The sequence below is a fragment of the Lygodium microphyllum genome, chromosome 16 (assembly GCF_053477565.2).
Source record: "Lygodium microphyllum isolate KBCC chromosome 16, Lygodium_microphyllum_v1.1.10, whole genome shotgun sequence".
Taxonomy (NCBI): domain Eukaryota; kingdom Viridiplantae; phylum Streptophyta; class Polypodiopsida; order Schizaeales; family Lygodiaceae; genus Lygodium; species Lygodium microphyllum.
In genome coordinates, this window is record NC_141150.1 from 80,583,224 (window position 1) to 80,602,615 (window position 19,392).

General features: G+C 42.0%; 1 protein-coding gene across 2 annotated transcripts in view; it reads left to right on the forward strand.

Moving 5' to 3' along the window:
* The first annotated feature begins 1,247 nt into the window (after positions 1-1,247).
* The window catches only part of LOC148023031 (phospholipid:diacylglycerol acyltransferase 1-like), a 42,892-nt gene continuing 24,747 nt past the window's right edge, over positions 1,248-19,392 (forward strand). Inside the window, exon 1 of one of the 2 annotated variants that reach the window (XM_087696033.1) lies at positions 1,248-1,960. In XM_087696033.1, coding sequence (XP_087552159.1) covers positions 1,293-1,960 — 668 coding nt within the window. In that variant the 5' untranslated portion in view covers positions 1,248-1,292. The remainder of the gene's footprint in view (positions 1,961-19,392) is intronic. The other variant, XM_087696032.1, reaches the window with a different exon arrangement.

Genomic DNA, 19,392 nt, shown 5'->3' on the forward strand with positions numbered 1-19,392 from the left:
TTTTTATTCTTTTGGGCGATTGAGAATGGTCTTGTTATAATGTGTGCACCCTGTCTTTTAACAATAAATTTGGTTTTCCAAAAGGATTGTGCAAAATCTTGTATGTGGTGGACTTTATCGATTATTAACCATTTCAATCATTTTCCAACAGCTTCGACATGGTGCTAGCTTTCATGAGTTAGATTGACTTTAACCCTTGTGACTCCTCATTGAGGACCGACTTACACTTTTGCATTTATCTAAGGTGAAAGGGGAAGGTTAATTTTTCTAATGTGAAGGGAAAGCCTAAAGGTCTAAAAAACTCAAGGATCATGCGCTGTATTAATGCAAGAGGAAGAAGGTTAGTTTTTCTAATGTGAAGGGAAAATCTGAAGGTCTAAAAAACTCAAAGATCATGCGCTGTAAGGTTCCAAGGTTAATGCAATAAGGCTAATAAACGGTGTTTGGTGTGAATTGTCCTTTTTTGTTCCGACTACTGCCACGACGACGGCATTGATCACTCCGATTCAGCGAGACATGTCACTACTAAGTAGGTTGCTAGACGTGCGGCCCACTGACACGTGTCTGGGGGCCTCACTTTTTTGAATTGCGCCCCCGTCCTGTGGCCTCTCGCCCTCTCTCGCCCCAGCCCCCATCATTCATTCACGATTGAAGACAAGAAGACCGGAGGATCGATGGGATGGGTTTCACCTTGTCATCGTCATCAGCACCAGTGTCATCATCATCATCTCCTGTCCTTTGAGCTAATCGGTCAGCTCCTGTGCAGAGAAGAACAGAAAGAAGCAGACGAAGTCGAAAGACAGCTTCTATCCCAGTATCATTGCCATTTTCGTCTTCAATCAGGTTGAAGAAGAAGAAGAAGAGGAGGAGGCGGCGGCGGCCGTGGCCGTGGCGGCATCAAGAAAGAGAGGTTTTCTAGGATTTTGTTCTTCAATCAGGTGGAACAAAGAAGAAGAGGAAGAGGAGGGGGAGGAAGAACGTGAGTGAGAAAATATAAATATTTCTCTACATCGTTTGTTATTTTCTGCTTCAATCAGGTTGAAGAGAGAAGCCGCAGCAGCAAGGAAAAAGAAAGCATACGACTCATTTCTTTGTCTTCCGTTCCAGTATTTTCCTTCTTCAATAAGGTCTGTAGAAGAAGAAAAAAGGAGAAAAAGAAAAAGAAGAAGAGGAAGAAGAAGGAGAAGAAGAGCAAGAAGAGGTGGAAGTGCAGGAGGTGGGGAGGAGGAGAAGGGACATCAGAAGATAGAGTTCTGTGTCTCCTACTCCTTCCCTTCTGCATAGGGCTGACAATGAATGTTCTCCGCAGACGGAGTGTGGGTGACCAGAATAGAAGCACTGACCAGCCAGCAGACTCTGCCATTCCGACTCAGGAACTTGAACGCCCTGCAGCTGAAGTAGCAAACCTCTCACTGGACAAATTGAGTGACAATGAGAAGGAGAAGGAGAAGCAGAAGCACAAGCCTAAACAAAAGCCAATGGGAGGGGAGAGAGAAAATCAGAAAGGAGATAAAGGTCAGGGCAGAGATAATGAGAAGAAAGCTGCAGATTCGCCCTCCACCGATAATAAGACTGGCATCAGTGGGGTTTCTCATGATGGAGGAAACTCAACATCATCACCTTCTTCTAAGCCAGCTTCAGCCAAGCACACACCCAAGAAATCCCGGGGCTGGAATTGCATTGACAACTGCTGCTGGCTAATTGGTTACATTTGCTGTGTGTGGTGGATGCTCCTAGTGCTCTATAAGGCCTTGCCTTCCCTGTCTGAGGCCATCACAGGCCCTCTACCAGATCCTCCTGGTGTGACTTTGAAGAAAGAGGGCTTGAAAGCTCGCCATCCTGTTGTTTTTGTGCCTGGCATTGTGACTGGAGGCTTGGAGTTGTGGGAAGGCCATCCTTGTGCTGATGGATTGTTTCGTAAGCGCTTGTGGGGTGGAACATTTGGAGAGGTGTACAAGCGGTGAGTGTACACATTGCATTAAGTAGACTGCTTGTTTTTGTTGGTGATGATTTTGAACATGCACTATCGCATAACTTTTTCCTACTGTTGTTGTTACTGAACTGAAGAACCATTGTTGTTACTCAACTGAAGGACCTGTCCATGACTCAAATTGAAAGTCTCAAAAAAGAGTGGTATCTGCTCAGTTCCTCAAAACAAAAGGGCCTATGTAAATGCAGCAAAGCTTCACGTCAAGTCTGCTGTTTAGTGCATCGTCATGATATTTCTACCTGGATGATCGTACCATTCTTGAAACATTTGACATCATTTATAGATGGCATACCATGAAAAAAGGAAATGTGTGGTTTACCAGTCATTTCTCAGAGACTACAGTTCATGACAATACTTTGACATCCAGAGGTAGAACTTAGAAGTCTTTAGTCAATCCTAAGGATAGTCAAAGTACCTTTGATATTCGTGGTTCTGACTGTTTGCAAGCAGAGGAAAGAACAGGCATTGTCATGGCACTTTAAGAATTGCACGACCTTGGCAAATTGTGTGTGCAATGGCTGCCGCTAGATAGGCAAATATAAACTGACACTCGAGAAATACACGAATTTAAAACTAGACCATAAATGTCCCACAACTTGCAAAGTTGAGATGCACCAGCTCATTGAAATTAGTTCCCATACTGATCAAAAGCCATATGTGTGCCATTTATAGGCTATCATAGGCTCTGCAAGACCAACCCACCAAAGCTTAGGACTTCGCAGTCTACACCTGATGTGACAAGGTAGATGGAAGCATTAGCAGCTTAACAATTCTGGGCTTGATCCATCGTCTCTATGTTTAGCTTATTGGGTCTGCTTGGTAGGTGTGCAGGCTGGACCTAAGTGGGCAATTTAATATGATAAAAAGGCATTCAAACCTACAGTCATTCAATATTTTGCCAGTAATGTATTTACACAAGCAGGATTTTCATGCTATAAACCATTAGAGGGCAGACAAATCCTGTGTTTACAGAAAAAGCTTTCCACAGAGAGACTTCAAATGGTTGGACTGAGTGTCAACTTGTAAAGAAATGGTATGGCAACAGAATCCAAAAGTGTATGACAACATGGAGAACACATTTGGTAGAATGCTGAATGTTAATGAATGAATAATAAGTGTGAAGATGATACACTCAGTGGGCCTCAAACCTTCATGTCTCTAGGAATGGGGCGGAGGTTGCTGAAGGAGTGTATTAGATTGTGTCGTACTCAAATGGATCCTGAAAATGCATCAGCAGTCTTTGAAAATGTCTGAGTGTAGGTAGTAGTAGTGTAGTTGCCCAGATGATTAGAAACATTGATTAACGTGGTAGATAATGAACCCACCTGTTCGGAACAAGCTGTATGCACCTTTTTTGGGATGCCTTGGTTCCTTTGGGGTATGACATCTTGGGGTAAAAAATGGGCTTGAGCTTTTCTTGCAATCCCTTCTTGGTTTTAGTTTTGGGCCCAAGAGGGGGTGTTGAAATGCATTGCAAACTGATCAGCTCTTTAAAACATCCCGAAACACGTACATTACTGAAAGTTTCATTAAATAGTACGTGGTCCTAGAGAGTTTCCATGTCCCATAAGCAAAATCCTAATTTGGGAGGATTCTTTTGCATCTATAAATAGATAGATGGCCCACCATTCAGCCCATCCTTTTGTGCAAGCTTCTCACTCTACGATGCAAATTTCAGCCATCGGCCATCTTCCATCTGTTGTTTGGCGATTAGTGATTGCAACCCATCACCATCTAGCCCCAGGCAACATGTTCCCAGCCATTGTCCTATTTTTTGGAAGTCTCCATTTGCTACGTCATCATAGCATCTGAATAGCTTGTGATTTAAGCATCTCGTGCCGGGCGACAAGTTGTTGCCATCTCTCCCATTAGGTGAGTGTTGTAGTATATGTATTTTGGTTGTCTAGTAGGTGGCCTATGTCAGCACACACCTCTCCTGCTGTTGCTTGACTACTCTCTGTCTTAGGTGATCAGTTCTCAGCTTGTTCGCGTGGTACATTGTTGCGTTTACCAAATTTTAGTCTCTAGACTGCTGGGTTTTGGTGTGATCAGCCTATTGCCCTTTCACATCAAACACTATCTTAGCTCCGATTGGTGGTTATAACACTCGAGATCCGTCTCCGGTGGATGTCACTCTTCGACATCATTCATTGTTTTGCCATTGAGCAATGTGTACACTCTTCCATTCATCCACAACATTGATTCATTCACTTTAGAGTTCTCTTCTCTCTTTGTTTGTGTTTGTGTTTTTGTGTTTTGAGTTTTGCATTTAGGGTTTGTGTTTATTGCATTATTGTCTTGGTTATTGTGTTTCAGTCATGGTTGTACATTTTGTGTTTTCTCTATGCAAACCCTAGCATATCTTAATAGGAGCAATTGGTATAAGGGTTCATTTGATGAACCATGGATGGATTACTTGTGGATCAAATTGAAGACGATGGAAAGGAAGACCACCAATTATTGCGTATAATGAGAAGACCTTCTTAATAATAGTTCTTAATATGAAAATCAACCATACCACTACTATTAGGATATGGGTTGGATTCCAAATGTCCTTAGCTGATTAGGTCTTCAATGATTGGCTATTAGTACAACATTTTTTAGTTGTTGATCATAGACTTCAAGTGACTATGGATTTGGGGATTGGTTTTGGGCTGGACAATTTAGATGCTTGAGGAGAAATTCTCGACTTGCATTTTGCTATCAAAGCATTGCAGCCTTTATCTTCTCCAAATAGATTGTTTCAAACTTTCAGGTGACAAAGGAGCTATAACCTTGTAAGAAACGTTTCTATTCCATGGGTACATGATTGAGTTCTAGACATTAAAATGGCCCTAGATAGTCATTTGATTGGTCAAAAAGTGGATTTCCTTGCTTTCTCTAACTTTGTAATTATTTTTTAAGTTTGGTATACATTGCTTTGGCTCTAAAGTCTTGAGCTACTTAAACCACTCTTGGTTCTCAAGGATCAATCAGTCTTCAACAAGAAGAGGGAGTTGGATGATGACTTTAGGACCAATGTACCATGAGCAGGAGTGTTCGTGGCTGATCAGGGTGCATTGGAAGACTGGATGTAAGCTGGAGTGCTGTGTGAATTTGCCGGTGGCAGCCTTTTAGCCTTGTACACATAATTACTGTTGTTTTATATAATAGGAGTTCTCTTATCTTGTTTGAGTTGTGTCTACTATCTAGATCAATAACTTTCAAGTCCATATGTTGCTGATTAAGCATGATTAAAAATATAATATTTATCTTATCAGCTTTCAGTCATGGCAGCATGTACATGGTGTGAGGTTGGCAGTAGAGGTTTGCTTGTAAGATTATGGCCAACAAAATTCTTTCTTCCAAAGCTCCAAGGGTTGTTAGATGTCTACACTTGGACATGTGAAGCATGTACGTGGCTTGTAATCTAGAATGTTCACTTTATGCCCAACTATTTCAAGGATATTGAAAGAAATAATGATTGAGACCGAAGGTCACAATTAGTAAAGAATGATTATGACCATAGACACATAAAAGACGTGGAGATAAGTTCTGGGTTGAATATAAGCAACTCCCTTTGTATAGTTGCCAAGAAATATGTTTCCTACAAGTACAAAATGTTAGAAACGGCTCCACATTTTTGAAATGTAGGAAATGCTTGAATTGAATTTTCATGTTCAAGTGATAAGAGACCGGCCAAAATTTTCATGTCCATACAAAATTACGATATCATATAGAGATATGGATTGTTATTGCTATTTTGACAATGATTGTACATTGTATGTTTGAGTTGGTTTTAATATATGGCATTATTTTTCTTTTATATTCATGGATGATGGATCGTAAAACATGGTGTATGTAACTTGTTGGTCTATTGGGTGTTCACTTATGTTGTATACAATGTTGAATCTTGTTTAATATGTGTTTTGCTATGGCCCATGGGGCTTGAAGTATATTTATATGTATATAATATTTCATTAATTTTCATCTTGAATGAAATCCGTTTTTCACATTTTATGAAACTTGTATTAAGCCTTCGAAACCTGTTTCATACCTTCCCTTGGCCAACCATGCCCCTTTGAAGGAACATATTTTCGTTTAATTGAAGGCCCTTAGAGCTAGGCTTAGCTACACTCAAATTAAGAGTGAAGAGAAGTATTACCCACTCTCATAGATCATGCAAACTGAAACCGGCATTCCTTCCTGGATAGGGTGGATTTAAAACTATTTACAGCAAGCAAATAAATTCACAAATCTGAAATACATACATCACCATATTAATCTTGGACAGTTGATACCAATTGGCCCCAAAACTAGTGTCGCTTATGGTATTGCTTTAACGTGTGTCCCTTGAAATAGTAGTATGTTATAGACTAATCTCTCTACAAATTCCATTACACTTGGCTTTCACCTATGACCAGTTGCATGAAGATGCAAATTTTCCCTTGATTCTAACATAATTCAGGCACAAATTGAATCACAAACACTTACATGTGGGTCAAGTTCAATGTGGACCTACAATCTCTACAGGTCTGCTGTCATTGCTTCAATTCCAATAGTTGCTCTGATCTTTGGGCTTTTGTTTGATTTGCAAACACTACAAGGTGGTTGAGAAACCCTAATTTTTGTTGTAAATTAGGGTTTTGATAGCATAAATATTGCTTTCCACCTTAAAACAACTGAGCAAAATTGAGAACGGCTGAAATTCAATGGCACATTTCTCTAGATAGCTGGTAAACCGTAATTACAATAGTAATTAGGTTTGAATTCAGTAAAATAGTGTTGAATTATCTTCAGATTTGTGATGCCAAGAAAGTGCTGTGATAGCAATCTCCTCCTATTTTAGAGAGAGAAAATCAAGTCATCTGCTGGTTCTTAGGGTTTTGTTGCTGTTTGAAACCCTAACTTCTTCACCAACAACTATCAATGACCTCGTTTTTAGGGTTTCTTGCTTTTTACAGACCCAAAATCTGCACTAGATCAGGTTGTCCTATTGTCTTGAAGCTTTAGTAACTCTTCCTACTCACCAGTGAGTTCTCCGCCCTTAGATTTGCCTTAAAGCAGCTTAGAATGGGAGAAAACAACTAAACATGGAATATACATTTCCAGCCAAGAACTGATTCAAACTTGACATTTGTCAAATTTCCATTTTCATTGGGGCCTCTACATGCAACAACAAGCTGCCTAATCCTTGGCCTTGTTCTCATTTAAACTAACATGAAATTGTTTCTAGCCTCAATTTTAAATTCTTAACCTTGTTGAACTTGAAAGTCTTGAAACTTTCCACAAACATTAGTTCAGGACATTAAATCATTTAAAACTTGAACACCCATGATAGCAAAAGTCATTTCCAAAGGGAATTTAGTATTCCTAACCAAGATCTTGTCAGTAATGGAGACAACTTATATGTGAGTCTTTGACCTATGTTAGGCGTGGCAAGGGCAGAAATGTATTCACATATCGAAAGATGGAGTTCTTTGGGGTAGCTCAACTTGCATGGAGTCAGTATTTTGTACGAGTCACTGTACATGAATTGAAAGCCCGAGTTATTGAATTATACATGCAGGATGCTGACTGGGTAGCTTTCAAGAAGACACTCAAGGAAGAATTTTACATTGAAGGCACTAGTTTGATTACCCACAAGACTTTCCAAGAGTAGGTTTTACAACCCAATAAGGGTCTTGTGGCTACGGAGTTATTAAGAGAATTTGAAAGTTGATTTGAGCAATTAGATCTTGTAGAACAACAAGCTCTTGCTATTCAGAAAATTGAATTATTTCTACAAGCAATAGATCGTGAGCTTTAAGAGAAGCTTGATGATTTGTTAGAGGATCAGACTATAGAGATAGGGCTTAAAATAGAGTGGAGGCATGTTAAGGAAGCTATTACTGCACTAGTGAAAAAGCAAAGAAGAAGAGAAAGATTGCATGTCTCTAGCTTACCCATTGTTACATGCAAAACAATTGATATATCCAGTAAGCCATCCAATTCTGTGGCTAAACCTATGGCTATATTTGCTGTTCCCACTGTTAGGGAAGATGTATTAGATGAATTGGTCACTAAACCAAGAAAAAGATGTATGTGGTGTGATAGTTGGTAACATGAAAGCAAGGATTGTGCTGCATATCAAGAGGCCTTGGCACGACATCTCATCTTTTGGAAAGATGGCAAGATCCATGTATAAGAAACGGGATTGTCTCTTGCTTTGAACTTTGGAAAGAGAGGTATGCAAAAGTTGTTGAAAGACTTGGTTGTCCGAAATGCTTATGTAGTTGAACATGCTTCTACTTTTGGTCTACAATTGAATAGAATGCATTGCCAAGTGATGGTTGGTCGGAAGGCTGCAATATGGACACATGCTTTTCATACAGCTGAAAAGAGGAAAGTTACTGATAGTGAAATGTTTCATGCAGGGCAAGACATTTATAACATAACTGGCTGGGAATTACTGGTAGATGCATATTCAGCGGATACATATTCAGCAAAAGGGTAAAATGTACTTGTGAAAGAGAAATAGAAGAGAGATGAAGATAATGTAGGGATATCTAACAAAGTGACAAGAAAAACGTGGATCCTCCTAAAGCTACAAATCAACCACCTCCCCCAGCATTGCATCTATAGAAATGTGGAAGAGTCAGCCATTGCATCTATAGATTTTCTTAATGCATCTAAAGAGGTTTACGAAAATCATGTTTTACTTGATGCTAGGACTCAAACGGAGATTGGTGACTTGATATTTATGATGCTTATTTGGAGCATTTTATGCTGGTTGATCTACTTCTATTTTTGCATTGTCTTGTCCTTTATATACCGGCTCCCTACTCAGCCAGTCATATCATCACCTATAGGTTTTGTGGAGAGAGGGAGCCGGTGCTAGTGCCTACGAGCCATTGACTCACTACTGTACGTGTCATTCTTATGCTTGGTATATGGATTCCATTTCTCGAGCATTCTTTTGAGTTCTCTTCTTTGTAATGTTCATTTGTGTTTTTCTCGTGTCCTTATGTTTAGTAGTTTATTATAGCATTTGTTTACGCTTCCATTGCTACATCCACTTTTGACATGGTATCGGATTTGAGGATCTTCGCTTTGCGTGTTGACTATTGCTGATTACAAATCTTCCACTTGCTTCTATTGATCACGCGATTGTTTACTGATGCCAATTGTGCTGGTTTTAGTGGTATAGATCTGTGTTTGTTGCATTTAATGCAGTGCCAATGTGCGTTTTCAGTCTGCCTCCCACTTGCTGCTCAAAATGGCTCCTGACCTGCAAACAACTGCTTAGTCTCTTTGCATTTTGATCATCTACTTATTTGTACAACTTTGGATAGCATCTTTTGGCTTATTAATTGCAATTTTTTTGGATTATAGTGTTGTGTTTTTTTGTGATAAGCTCTTATTCATTGCGTGTGAATTCTGTTGTGTAGTCTATGTTGTTGGTTGGCTATACTCTCTCTCTCTCTCTCTCTCTCTCCTCTTCTTTCCTTTATTTTCTATTCCTATCTTCTTAGATGCCTCCTCCTTCTTGTTTCACTGATGAAAAATTACATGGCCTTGATTATCTCACATGGGTGTGGTAAACAGCATAAATCGGGATCATCTATAACTTAGACTCTAGGTCAACGCTCTTACTGTTCGTGTTCTTTGAACGATCTTCTTGCTGTCCATCATGATTGAGAAAAGTTCCCGGCCAACGGGGACCACCCATCCGTAGGACGGACCTATGGCCACATCCTCCGCACTTTCCTTAGGTTGTTTTAGTTATTTAATTACCTAACACATTTAGTTGGACATGTATCAATCAGCTTCCTGAATTAAGAGGAACACCGATACCCTAACTTTCCTTGGAGGAATGAGTCTCTCTTCTCATTTCAAGCACGTGGAGCTTGTTTGAGGCCATAAATGTAAAGGGCCTTCTTCAACTTGTACACCTTGCCATTGGATGAGGAGAAGCCAGGAGGCTACTCAATATAGTTCTCCTTCTTTAAATCTCCATTAAGGAGAGAAAACTTCACATCAAGTTGATAAACCAGCCATCTCTTATGGCAAGCTAAGGCAATAATGGCCTTAATCGTAGCCATATGAGCTGTAGGTGCAAAGGTGCCATGGAAATTCCCCCTTGGCCACTGTGTGAAGCCCTTTGCAAGGAGCCGTGCCTTGTGTTTATTTAGAGTGCCATCATTGTGGTACTTGGCCTTAAATAAAGACCCATTTGATTTCAATCACCTTTCGATGAGTGGGCCAAGGTACAAGATTCCAAGCGCCATTCAGCTCAATTGCATCCATCTTTTGCTCTATAGCCTTTTTTCAAGGCTAGGATTGTAAAGCCTTCTTCACGGAGGTGGACTCCCTATCTTGAATGGCACGGGACATAAAAAAATAGTTAGTATAAATAAGCTTGGTGAAGTGTTCCGAGTTCCTTCGAGAGCACAATAGGCCATCCTGTGAGTTGCCACTCCTTAGGGACTCCCTTAATCCCTAGATCACAGAGTGTATTTTGTGCCCAAAAAGGGGGAGGCCGATACTTCCCTTGTTACTTTGCCTTTGCCGAAGTCTCAAAATACCCATTGGTGTTGCCAAAATGGGTGAACCAGGTGATAAAGGAGTCTCCTTCTCTACTAAGGGTGGAGCCTTAATAGGTAGAGGCTCCAAAGGAATTGGAGCATGTGCCCAACTATCATTGGGGTCTCCAAGAATGGGATGCTCAACAACCCCCTTAGTAGCTAGAAACTCCACAAATTGAACATCTCGACTCGTGTATACCTCCTGTGAAATGTAATCATAAAGCCTATATGATTGGGATTGCCAGCTATAACCAACGAACATCTGCCATTTAGAAGATGGCTCAAACTTATCCCTCTTTTTCTTTTGGATGTGTGTTGAGCTAAAACATGCATTACTTGCTGATTAGCCTCTTAAATAGCCCAAAGTACACTAAAAAATACTCTTTTAGAGTAAAACCCTTAAACGGGGAGCGGTTTGAGAGAGTTCAATGGAAACCCTAAAATGGGGAGCGGTTCGAGAGAGTTTAGTGGAAACCCTAATTTTTGGGGCGCCCTTCCACATCTATAAAAGATAGGCTACCGCCATTCAGCCTAATTCCGTCTGTGTAGGTTTCTCACTCCACGTGCAGATTTCAGCCATTAGGCTCCTCCCATGTGGCTGTCTAGCCCTCGAGACTGTTGCCACTCCATTCATGTTTGCTCCTGTTGTTGGCGCCTTCATCCATGCTGATGTTAGCTGCTGGCGACATTATCATCTGCTGCGATCTGATCATCCAGCCATTGCCAGTCACATCAGACACTGTTTCAGGCTGCTGTTTACAGAAGACTGTGCACAGTTTCCAGCCTTTGATCGGTGGTACACTGGTGTGTTTACGAGTTTCCAGCCTCCAGATTGCTGCATTTTGGTGACTAGCCTGCTGCCATTCACTATTTAGCACTCCTACACTCCGATTGGTGGTCACAGACTTGGGATCTGTCTCCGGTGGATGTCACATTCCGACATTGCTTTGCCCTTGAGCACACTGTACACTCTTACATTCATTTACAGCATTCATTCACTTCAAAGTTGTGTTCTCTCTCTTCCTTCTTTTGTTTGTGTTTGAGTTTTGAGTTTTGCGTTTAGGGTTTGAGTTTTGCCCTTTATGACAGAAAATGAAAATGCCATGTGTCAACTGATGAATCTTAAGATCGAGGAAGAAGTGAAGGATACCAAGATCAATCATGTCGAACTCCTGCTGCAAGATCTCTCGTGTCCGATCTACCTGATGTGATTCACCTTGTGATAGTCAAGTCATCCACAGACAAGATGACCACAACACACTTGTTACCTTTAATCTTATAATAAACGTTGAGGACATGATCAGATCAATGGAAACCACTATATGTAGAAAGAGCCGATCAACCCATTGACACCAAGTCTTAGGAGCTTACTTTAGGCCATAGAGGGCATTTTGTAACTTGTAGATATGATCCTTTTTCTTTTGCACACAAAAACTAGGAGGTTAATCAACACAAATCTCCTCCCTTAAAACATTGTCCAAGAAGACAAACTTCATATCCATCTAGTAAATTGGCCATTGGTGATGGGTTGCAAGAGCCAAAATAGCCCGAATAGTAGATATATGGGCTGTAGCTTGTAGGTGCAAAGGTGTTTGAATAGTCCAAGTCTGCCCTCTGTGTAAATCCCATGGCAACAAGCCTCGCTTTGTGCTTGCCCAAGGTGCCATCAGCCAAGTATTTGGTTTGGCCTTTTGGTTGTCCTAGGTGCCATCAGCTAGATATTTGATCTTATAGACCCACTTCACACCTTCTACTTGGATGTGAAACCAACTCCCAAGTATGATTACGCTCCATAGAATTGAGCTCCTCCTACATAGCGCGACATTAAACATCTTGTGCAAGAGCCTCATCAATAGTGGTAGGCTCATGATCATGTAACTTCCATGACATAAGAGCATAGCTTACATAGTGGACTACCCTGCTTAGCATGTATCCTGATCGATCTATGTGGGCTTGCTAATGTCCCATGAAAGTGAAGCACTCTTGAATCCTACATAAGGTGTTGATACCAACGTGGAATGACAATGGGATGGTATTGTTGCAAGGGAGACCAAGAGACCTTCGGTACCTATAATGCACTTGTTGAGGATAGGGGCTCTCTCTCATTGGGTAAAGGTCCGTGTCCCCGTCATAAGAAGAAGAGGGCTCCCCCTTGGATGGTTGAATATCCCCTAGAGAAACTAGAGGGGATGGTGGAGTGGACATATTTGAGAAAGGAGAAGGAGCTGAGGGTGGAAGGGGAGAAGAAGGTGGAGGAAGAGGAGGAGGGGAAGGAGTCGCAGATGAAAAAGAGGTGTCAATGGGTAACCTGAGGTTGTAGCCGGGCAAATATCATATCCTTGCTCACTTGTTTGGGTCAGAGAGCTTGTAGTCCTTTGTGGTCATGCTATAACAAATGAAGATTAGCTTCTTTGACTCTAGGTCGAGCTTACTCCATTTCTTCTCGTCCACATGGACATAGATATGACATTTAAAGATGCAAAAGTTGGAGATTGAAGGCTTCTTGCCAAAGAGAGCCTTGACCCGTTGTCGATGTGCATTGCTGTAGGTATCACCTCATCCCAAAGAGAGTGAAAAGGACCTCAACGCTCCAACAGTGATTGGGCCATCTCAAGCATGGTCCTATTGGTATGCTTTACTACACCATTCTTAGATGGTGTGTTCAAATGGGAATACTCCATTTGAATGCCATGCTCCCTATCCCCAGAAGATATGTTGAAAACCTGAATAGCAAAACTCACCACCATGATTAGTTTGTACACCTCGTGTTAGTAAGCACCTTCCACTCACAAAACTTGGAATACACCTTGCTTTTGTATTTCAAAAAATAGAAATGCTTGCTGAAATTAGAGTAATAGCCCTCCAAGAAGCAACTTGTGGGTGAGGTCGCCTATGCTGTTTGCCTCGTAAGGTTCTAGGTCATAATGTGTGAATGGGGGGGCGTGGAATTTGGAAGCCCCCTTGCTAACTTTTTCTAAGAAGCCTGTTTGATGGAATCAAAGTTCAAGTGCCCATAACGAGCATGCCCAAGTAACCCAAAGCTTGTGAGAAGTCCATGTAGCAAGGACGGTGAGCTTGCGGAGCCCAACCTTGTGTGTACTTGTCCAAGGAATAGCACCTATAGAATAATCCTCAATAGTCAGCATCTTGGGTGAAGACCACCATATATCTAGTTGTGTCAACCCATGAACAAAAAGGAGGTTAAAATTCAAATCTGGTATGTAAAAAACTTTGGTGAAAGAATCTTGTCTATTGGGCAAACAAGGAATAGTCTCCATTGTATGAATTGCTATGGAAGAGTCGTTACCAATGGTAATGGAATCCCCTTTGGAATGAAGATCTTGAAGCCAATCTTGTCGGTAAGTCATATGTGAAGAGACTCAACTATCCATGAGTCAGGGCTTCTTCTTAGTGGAAAAAGCAAGTGTTGTATTCTCGACCTTAAACAAATGAATGAAGATCGACTCTGTAGAGTTGAGATACCAAAGTTGTCATGAGGACATGTATTTTTGAAACCTCACTTAACATGTGGGTTACTTTTTAATTACATGATTAGGTGAATGTTGCACATGTGAGGTGCAACTGGGGTTAAAGTAAATTTATGAGTCCGGGACCCGAAGAAATCATGGGATGTCAAAGGCAAAAGTTGCTATAAGTTATGCTGCAGAGGTACTTGGTGGTATTTGGTGCCAGTTGTAGGCCTAGGTCATCCATTTCGCCATAAGTGTCAGTTGGTGACACTAGAGAAGTGGCGTTTAATGGTACCTAGCGCCAATTTGATGGTCAAAGATGGTGTAAAGACACTCGAGAATGGAAGTTGTCTAGCCAATTTAATTATTGTCCAGTCAGATTATTTTTTAGGGTGTCGGAATAATTATTAGATTAATTTTCAGTATTTAAAGGTTGACGGGGAATGTATGGCATAAATCCCAATGGTATGCAGCAACCAATGCATGGTGTGCAAGGCTCAATGTATTCGGGTATGGCTGGAAATATGCAAAACCCTATGTATGACAGTATTGGGTTGATGCCTGGGGCACAAAGAATGCTTATCGGCATCAAGGAATGAATGTTAGTCATGCAAATGCTTCGTTTGGCGCTGGTTTTGATGTAAATTTAGCAAATGCACCCTTTTTGCAGCAGCCAGTGTATGACAACTTGACACCCAAAGGGGCAACAAAAGACTATGATAAGGGTGGAAAAGGAGTGAAGTTTGAGTCCTTTAGCGGTGTACAAGATAGGCTGAAAGCTTTGACTTTCATTCGGCAGTTTGATGCAACCTTTTCAGGGGGGAACTTCACGGAGTCCTCAAAGATTTGAAAGGCAGCCACTTTCTTGAAAGGGAATGCATTACAGTGGTGGTCCACTCTTTTGATGCAAGGTAGAGCACCGTCAACGTGGGTACAAGTCAAGCAAATGTTTGCATCGAATTGGTTGACAAGTACCTTTGAGGTGGACATCATGACAGCTTGGAATAAGCTGGATGCTAAGGAATGTAAGAATTTGGAGCAATATAATAAGAAGTTTTGGGATGCATTGTTGCCTATTACTTCTTATTGCTCTGTACCCCTTCATGAGCAAGTGGAAAAATATGTTTATGGGCTGCCCAAAGAAATCAGGGATTTTTGCATTATATCCACCGTGTCTAGCATGTCTCAGCTTATAGAGACTGCTGCTACAATCGATGCTTTGCTGCATGGGCTTCCTAGAGAGTGAGAAGAAGCCGAATAAAAAGTTGTTTAAGGTTGAGAAAAGAGGCAAATCTGAAAATCAGCCTGAAAAGAGGCCAAAACAACTAAGAAAGGGCTTGAAAACATTGGCACAATGGAGGGAATTGATGGCTGCAAACAAATGCTTTATTTGTGAATAGGAGGGCCACATTGGAAGGGACTGTCCTAATAGGCAGTAAGTTGGAAAATTAGAAAATCAAGGAGATTCTAAAGGAAAGAAGCCCAAAACATCAGTGGGATTGGTGCTCGATGTTGTTAGTGATTAGCCCAATGATGATGCTACTTAGTTGTGCAGAGCATGGGGCAAAAATAGGGATCAACATGCATTGATTTTCTTTGATAATGGTACACGAGCCAACTTCATATCTGTTGACATGGTCGTCCGTCTAGGCATCAAAGAGGATGAGATGGGACCCATGGGGGAAGTTGGAATGACATGTAAAGGCCATGCAAAGCCTGTCACACCTCTCATTGGAAAGCTTTGGTTGCACATACAAGGATATGTGGACAATGAAGAGCTCTTCATTGCTCCACTTGAGGGTTGTGATATATTGCTTGGTATGCCATGGTGTCACCATATGCATGCAGTGATTGATTCTCATGCAAAAAAGATCACTATTCAGCATAAGAGAAAGGTATTTACACTTGATGTAAAGTTGAAAGGTGAATTTGTCACTGTTGTATTTTGCAGTTGCGATTTCTAAAGTAATGAAAAATCATCTTTCAGCATACTTGGTTTTTACTAAGGATAAAAATGATAATGAGAATGTTGGAAACATGTCTAAGTTAGAGAAGGATCGCATGTTATTTCTGAAAATGTATACTGATTGTTTCTCTCAGTCACTTCTAGGGCAGTTACCGCTTGAAAGGCTAGAAGATCATGGCATAGATCTTATCCCTGGAAGTAGCCCACCTAATAAGCCACCCTACAGAGTCAGTGCAGCCCAACAAGAGGAGATTATGAGTCAGGTAAATGAGCTGTTAGAAAAAGGGTTGATTCAGCCTATTTCTCCTTTTTGTTCTCTAGTGCTTTTGGTGCAGAAAAAGGATGGTTTCATGGCGTATGTGCATTGGTTATCGTGCCCTAAACAAGATCACAATAAAAATCGCTTTTTGACTCCTCGGATCGATGATATTATGGATAGATTGCAAGGGGCAGCCATATTTAGCCGTATAGATTTAAAAAGTGGGTATCATCAGATACGTATTAGACCAGAAGATGTGCCCAAGGCAGCTTTTAGGACATCTTTTGGATTGTATGAGTTTCTTGTTATGCCTTTTGGACTTATGAATGCTCTTGCCACTTTTAATCAGATGATAGATCATATCTTCAGGCCACATAGAGGATTTATAAAGGCTTTCTTTGATAACATGATTGTCTACTCAAAGAACAAGACGGAGCATAGAAAACACTTGGATATTGTGTTCAATGAACTGTGTGATCATAAGCTGGTTATCAATGACAAGAAAAGTGAATTCTACTTGCATGAAATTAACTTTTTGGGGCATATTGTATTGGCTGATGGTATTCGCATGGACCTTGCAAAGGTTGAAGCAATACGATCATGGCCACCTTTGAGGAATGTGCATGAGATCCGCAGTTTCTTGGGTTTATGTTCTTACTACAGGAAATTTCAGCATTTGAAAAGTTGAAGGAAAAGATGACTTCAGATTCTGTGCTTGTGTTGCTTAACCTAAGGAAGTCATTGATAGTTCAATGTGATGCATGTGGTAACAGTATTGGGGCTATTCTTATGTAGGATGGCCGAGTTGTGGCTTATGAGAGTCGAATTCTCCACGGTGTAGAAAAGAATTTGCAGGTCTATGAGAAAGAGCTCTTGGCTGTAATTTATGCACCGTCTACGTGGAAACATTATTTGTTGGGGGCTAATTTTACGGTGCAGACAGACCATCGAACTTTAAGGTACTTTCTGTTAGAGATCAAAGCCTGTCCGGATTGCACAGTCCAGTCGGACTGCCACATGGCAGTCCGACTTACTGCAGTCCATTCGGCTGCATTTAATGCAGCCGACCTGCCTGATTTTTTTGCCCAGATTCTGGCTATTTATACCGAGGTTTTCAGCAGTCTCCCAGACTTCTTTGCTCGCAGATTACAGACTGGTGGCACGCGTAGATTCCGTCTCTGTTCGCAGATTTCAGACAGGAGAGTGCAGATTGCAACGGACTTCGAGGTGAACAGTAGTTTGCATCGTTGAGGTGGAGACACGCAGTCCAGTGCACTGCGCCCGTGTACATATCTGCATATCTTTGTATACAGCACACTTTATACAGCAGATCTTCATCTTCCACTCTCTTTCTCTCTCTTCTTTCTCTGCGTTCTCTCTCTCTCAGTCCTACGCTTCCGCACCGCTGCACTCTGACATGGTATCAGAGCAGTGTTGAAGGGCTGACTGAGTGCAGAACCAACCTGAAGAGGAGTTTCTATCGCAACACAAGGTCGCGTTTTCAGCGTTTGAGGGCAGGCAGGAGGGCTGCGCCTCGGAACAAGGCTGAAGCGAGCGTGGGCGCGCAGGAAAGGAGTCCAGGTGGTGGATTTGCTGCTGTTTACTGGTATTTGACGAGGAGGAAGTTTGAGTTTTCAGCTTTCAAGTGCAGGTTTTGCTTTTTCATCGCCTCCGGTGGGTGAAGCAGTTTCAGGACGCGGAAGAGCCCTAGCAGGCTGAGTTTTCACAGTCAGAGGGGGCTGCTTTTGCGTTTTTGAAGGCATTACAGGTGAAGATGTCTACAGAGATTGACTTGGAGTTCCAGACGATTATGGATCGGAAGTTGCCTGTCTTATCGGCTCTTCCCGTAGATCAGAAGCTCGATGGCGACAACTATCGCATCTGGCGCGTCATGATGTTGGCCATCCTTGAGTCCTATGATTTGGCGGAGCTTGTACAGGAGGAGATCGACCGGCCCTCGGTAAGAGATGAGTCCAAACTCTCTTTCGATGCTCGTACGGAGTTGGCCAAGGCTCAGTCTCACTGGGACAAACTGAATGCCCGGATTCGTTCCTTTCTTTTTCTGTCTTGTACTACAGCCGTGATCGCTCACATCGAGCACTTGACGGTGGCTCGGGAAATATGGCTGGAGCTTGATCAGATGTACAACCGGATGACCCTTATGAAGCGGGTTTCTTTGGAGGTTCAGATGCGGACTTTGTCCGTAAACAAGTCTTCTTCGTTACGGGAGCATATCAACAAGCTTAGACAGCTTCAGATGCAGGTTCAGAATGCGGGGAAGCCGATTTGCTCCGAAGACATGGCGATCACACTATTGTCCCAGTTGCCGCCACGATTCGGTACTTTCTACTCCGCTCTTATTGCTTCGGGATAACAAGTCAAAGAAGGACAAGGACAAGGACAAAGAATCCACATGCCATATTTGTGGAGAGACTGGCCATTGGAAGAAGGATTGCCCTGACAAAGACAAGAAGGACACCAACAAGGACACGAAGGATTCTGGAGCGGTGGCTGCACCCTCATCAGCTGCATTTCTTCATCTAGCTATCATTGAGGACTCTTCACCGAATGCTTCTGATGCTGCAATGACGGCTCCCCAGGCTCGAGAGTGGATCGTTCACAATGGTGCCTCCCGGCATATGACTCCTTCATCAGACGGTGTTGCCCAGTTGCGACCCTTGCGTGGGCAGATTCTCATTGGAGATAGCTCTTCCGTGTCTATTGCAGGACGGGGTAAGATGCAGCTTATTCCCGATGGACGTGGTGGTACCCATACCTTAGAGGTCTTGCATGTACCAGGTTTAGGGTATCATCTCCTGTCAATTCATAAGATTTGCTCCCTTGGACTTTTGGTGGAGTTTGACAGTAACTCGGTGCGAGTCCTTGATCGTGGGTCAAGGAAGGTTCTATCATCCGGATATGAGGAGAACAACATCTATAAATTGAAGTCTTCCACCGCCCTCTCTACTCTTCTTCTTACCTCTCAGACACAGTCAGAGTTATGGCATGCTCGGTTTGGTCACCTCAACTATGATTATCTTCGGAGGGCGTCACGTGGATAGCTTGTTCGAGGGTTGCCGGATATAGTGGTGAGCCAGCAGCCATGTGTCTCCTGAAACTCGTGGGAAGCAGCATAGGGATGCCATTTCCCACAAAGCTTC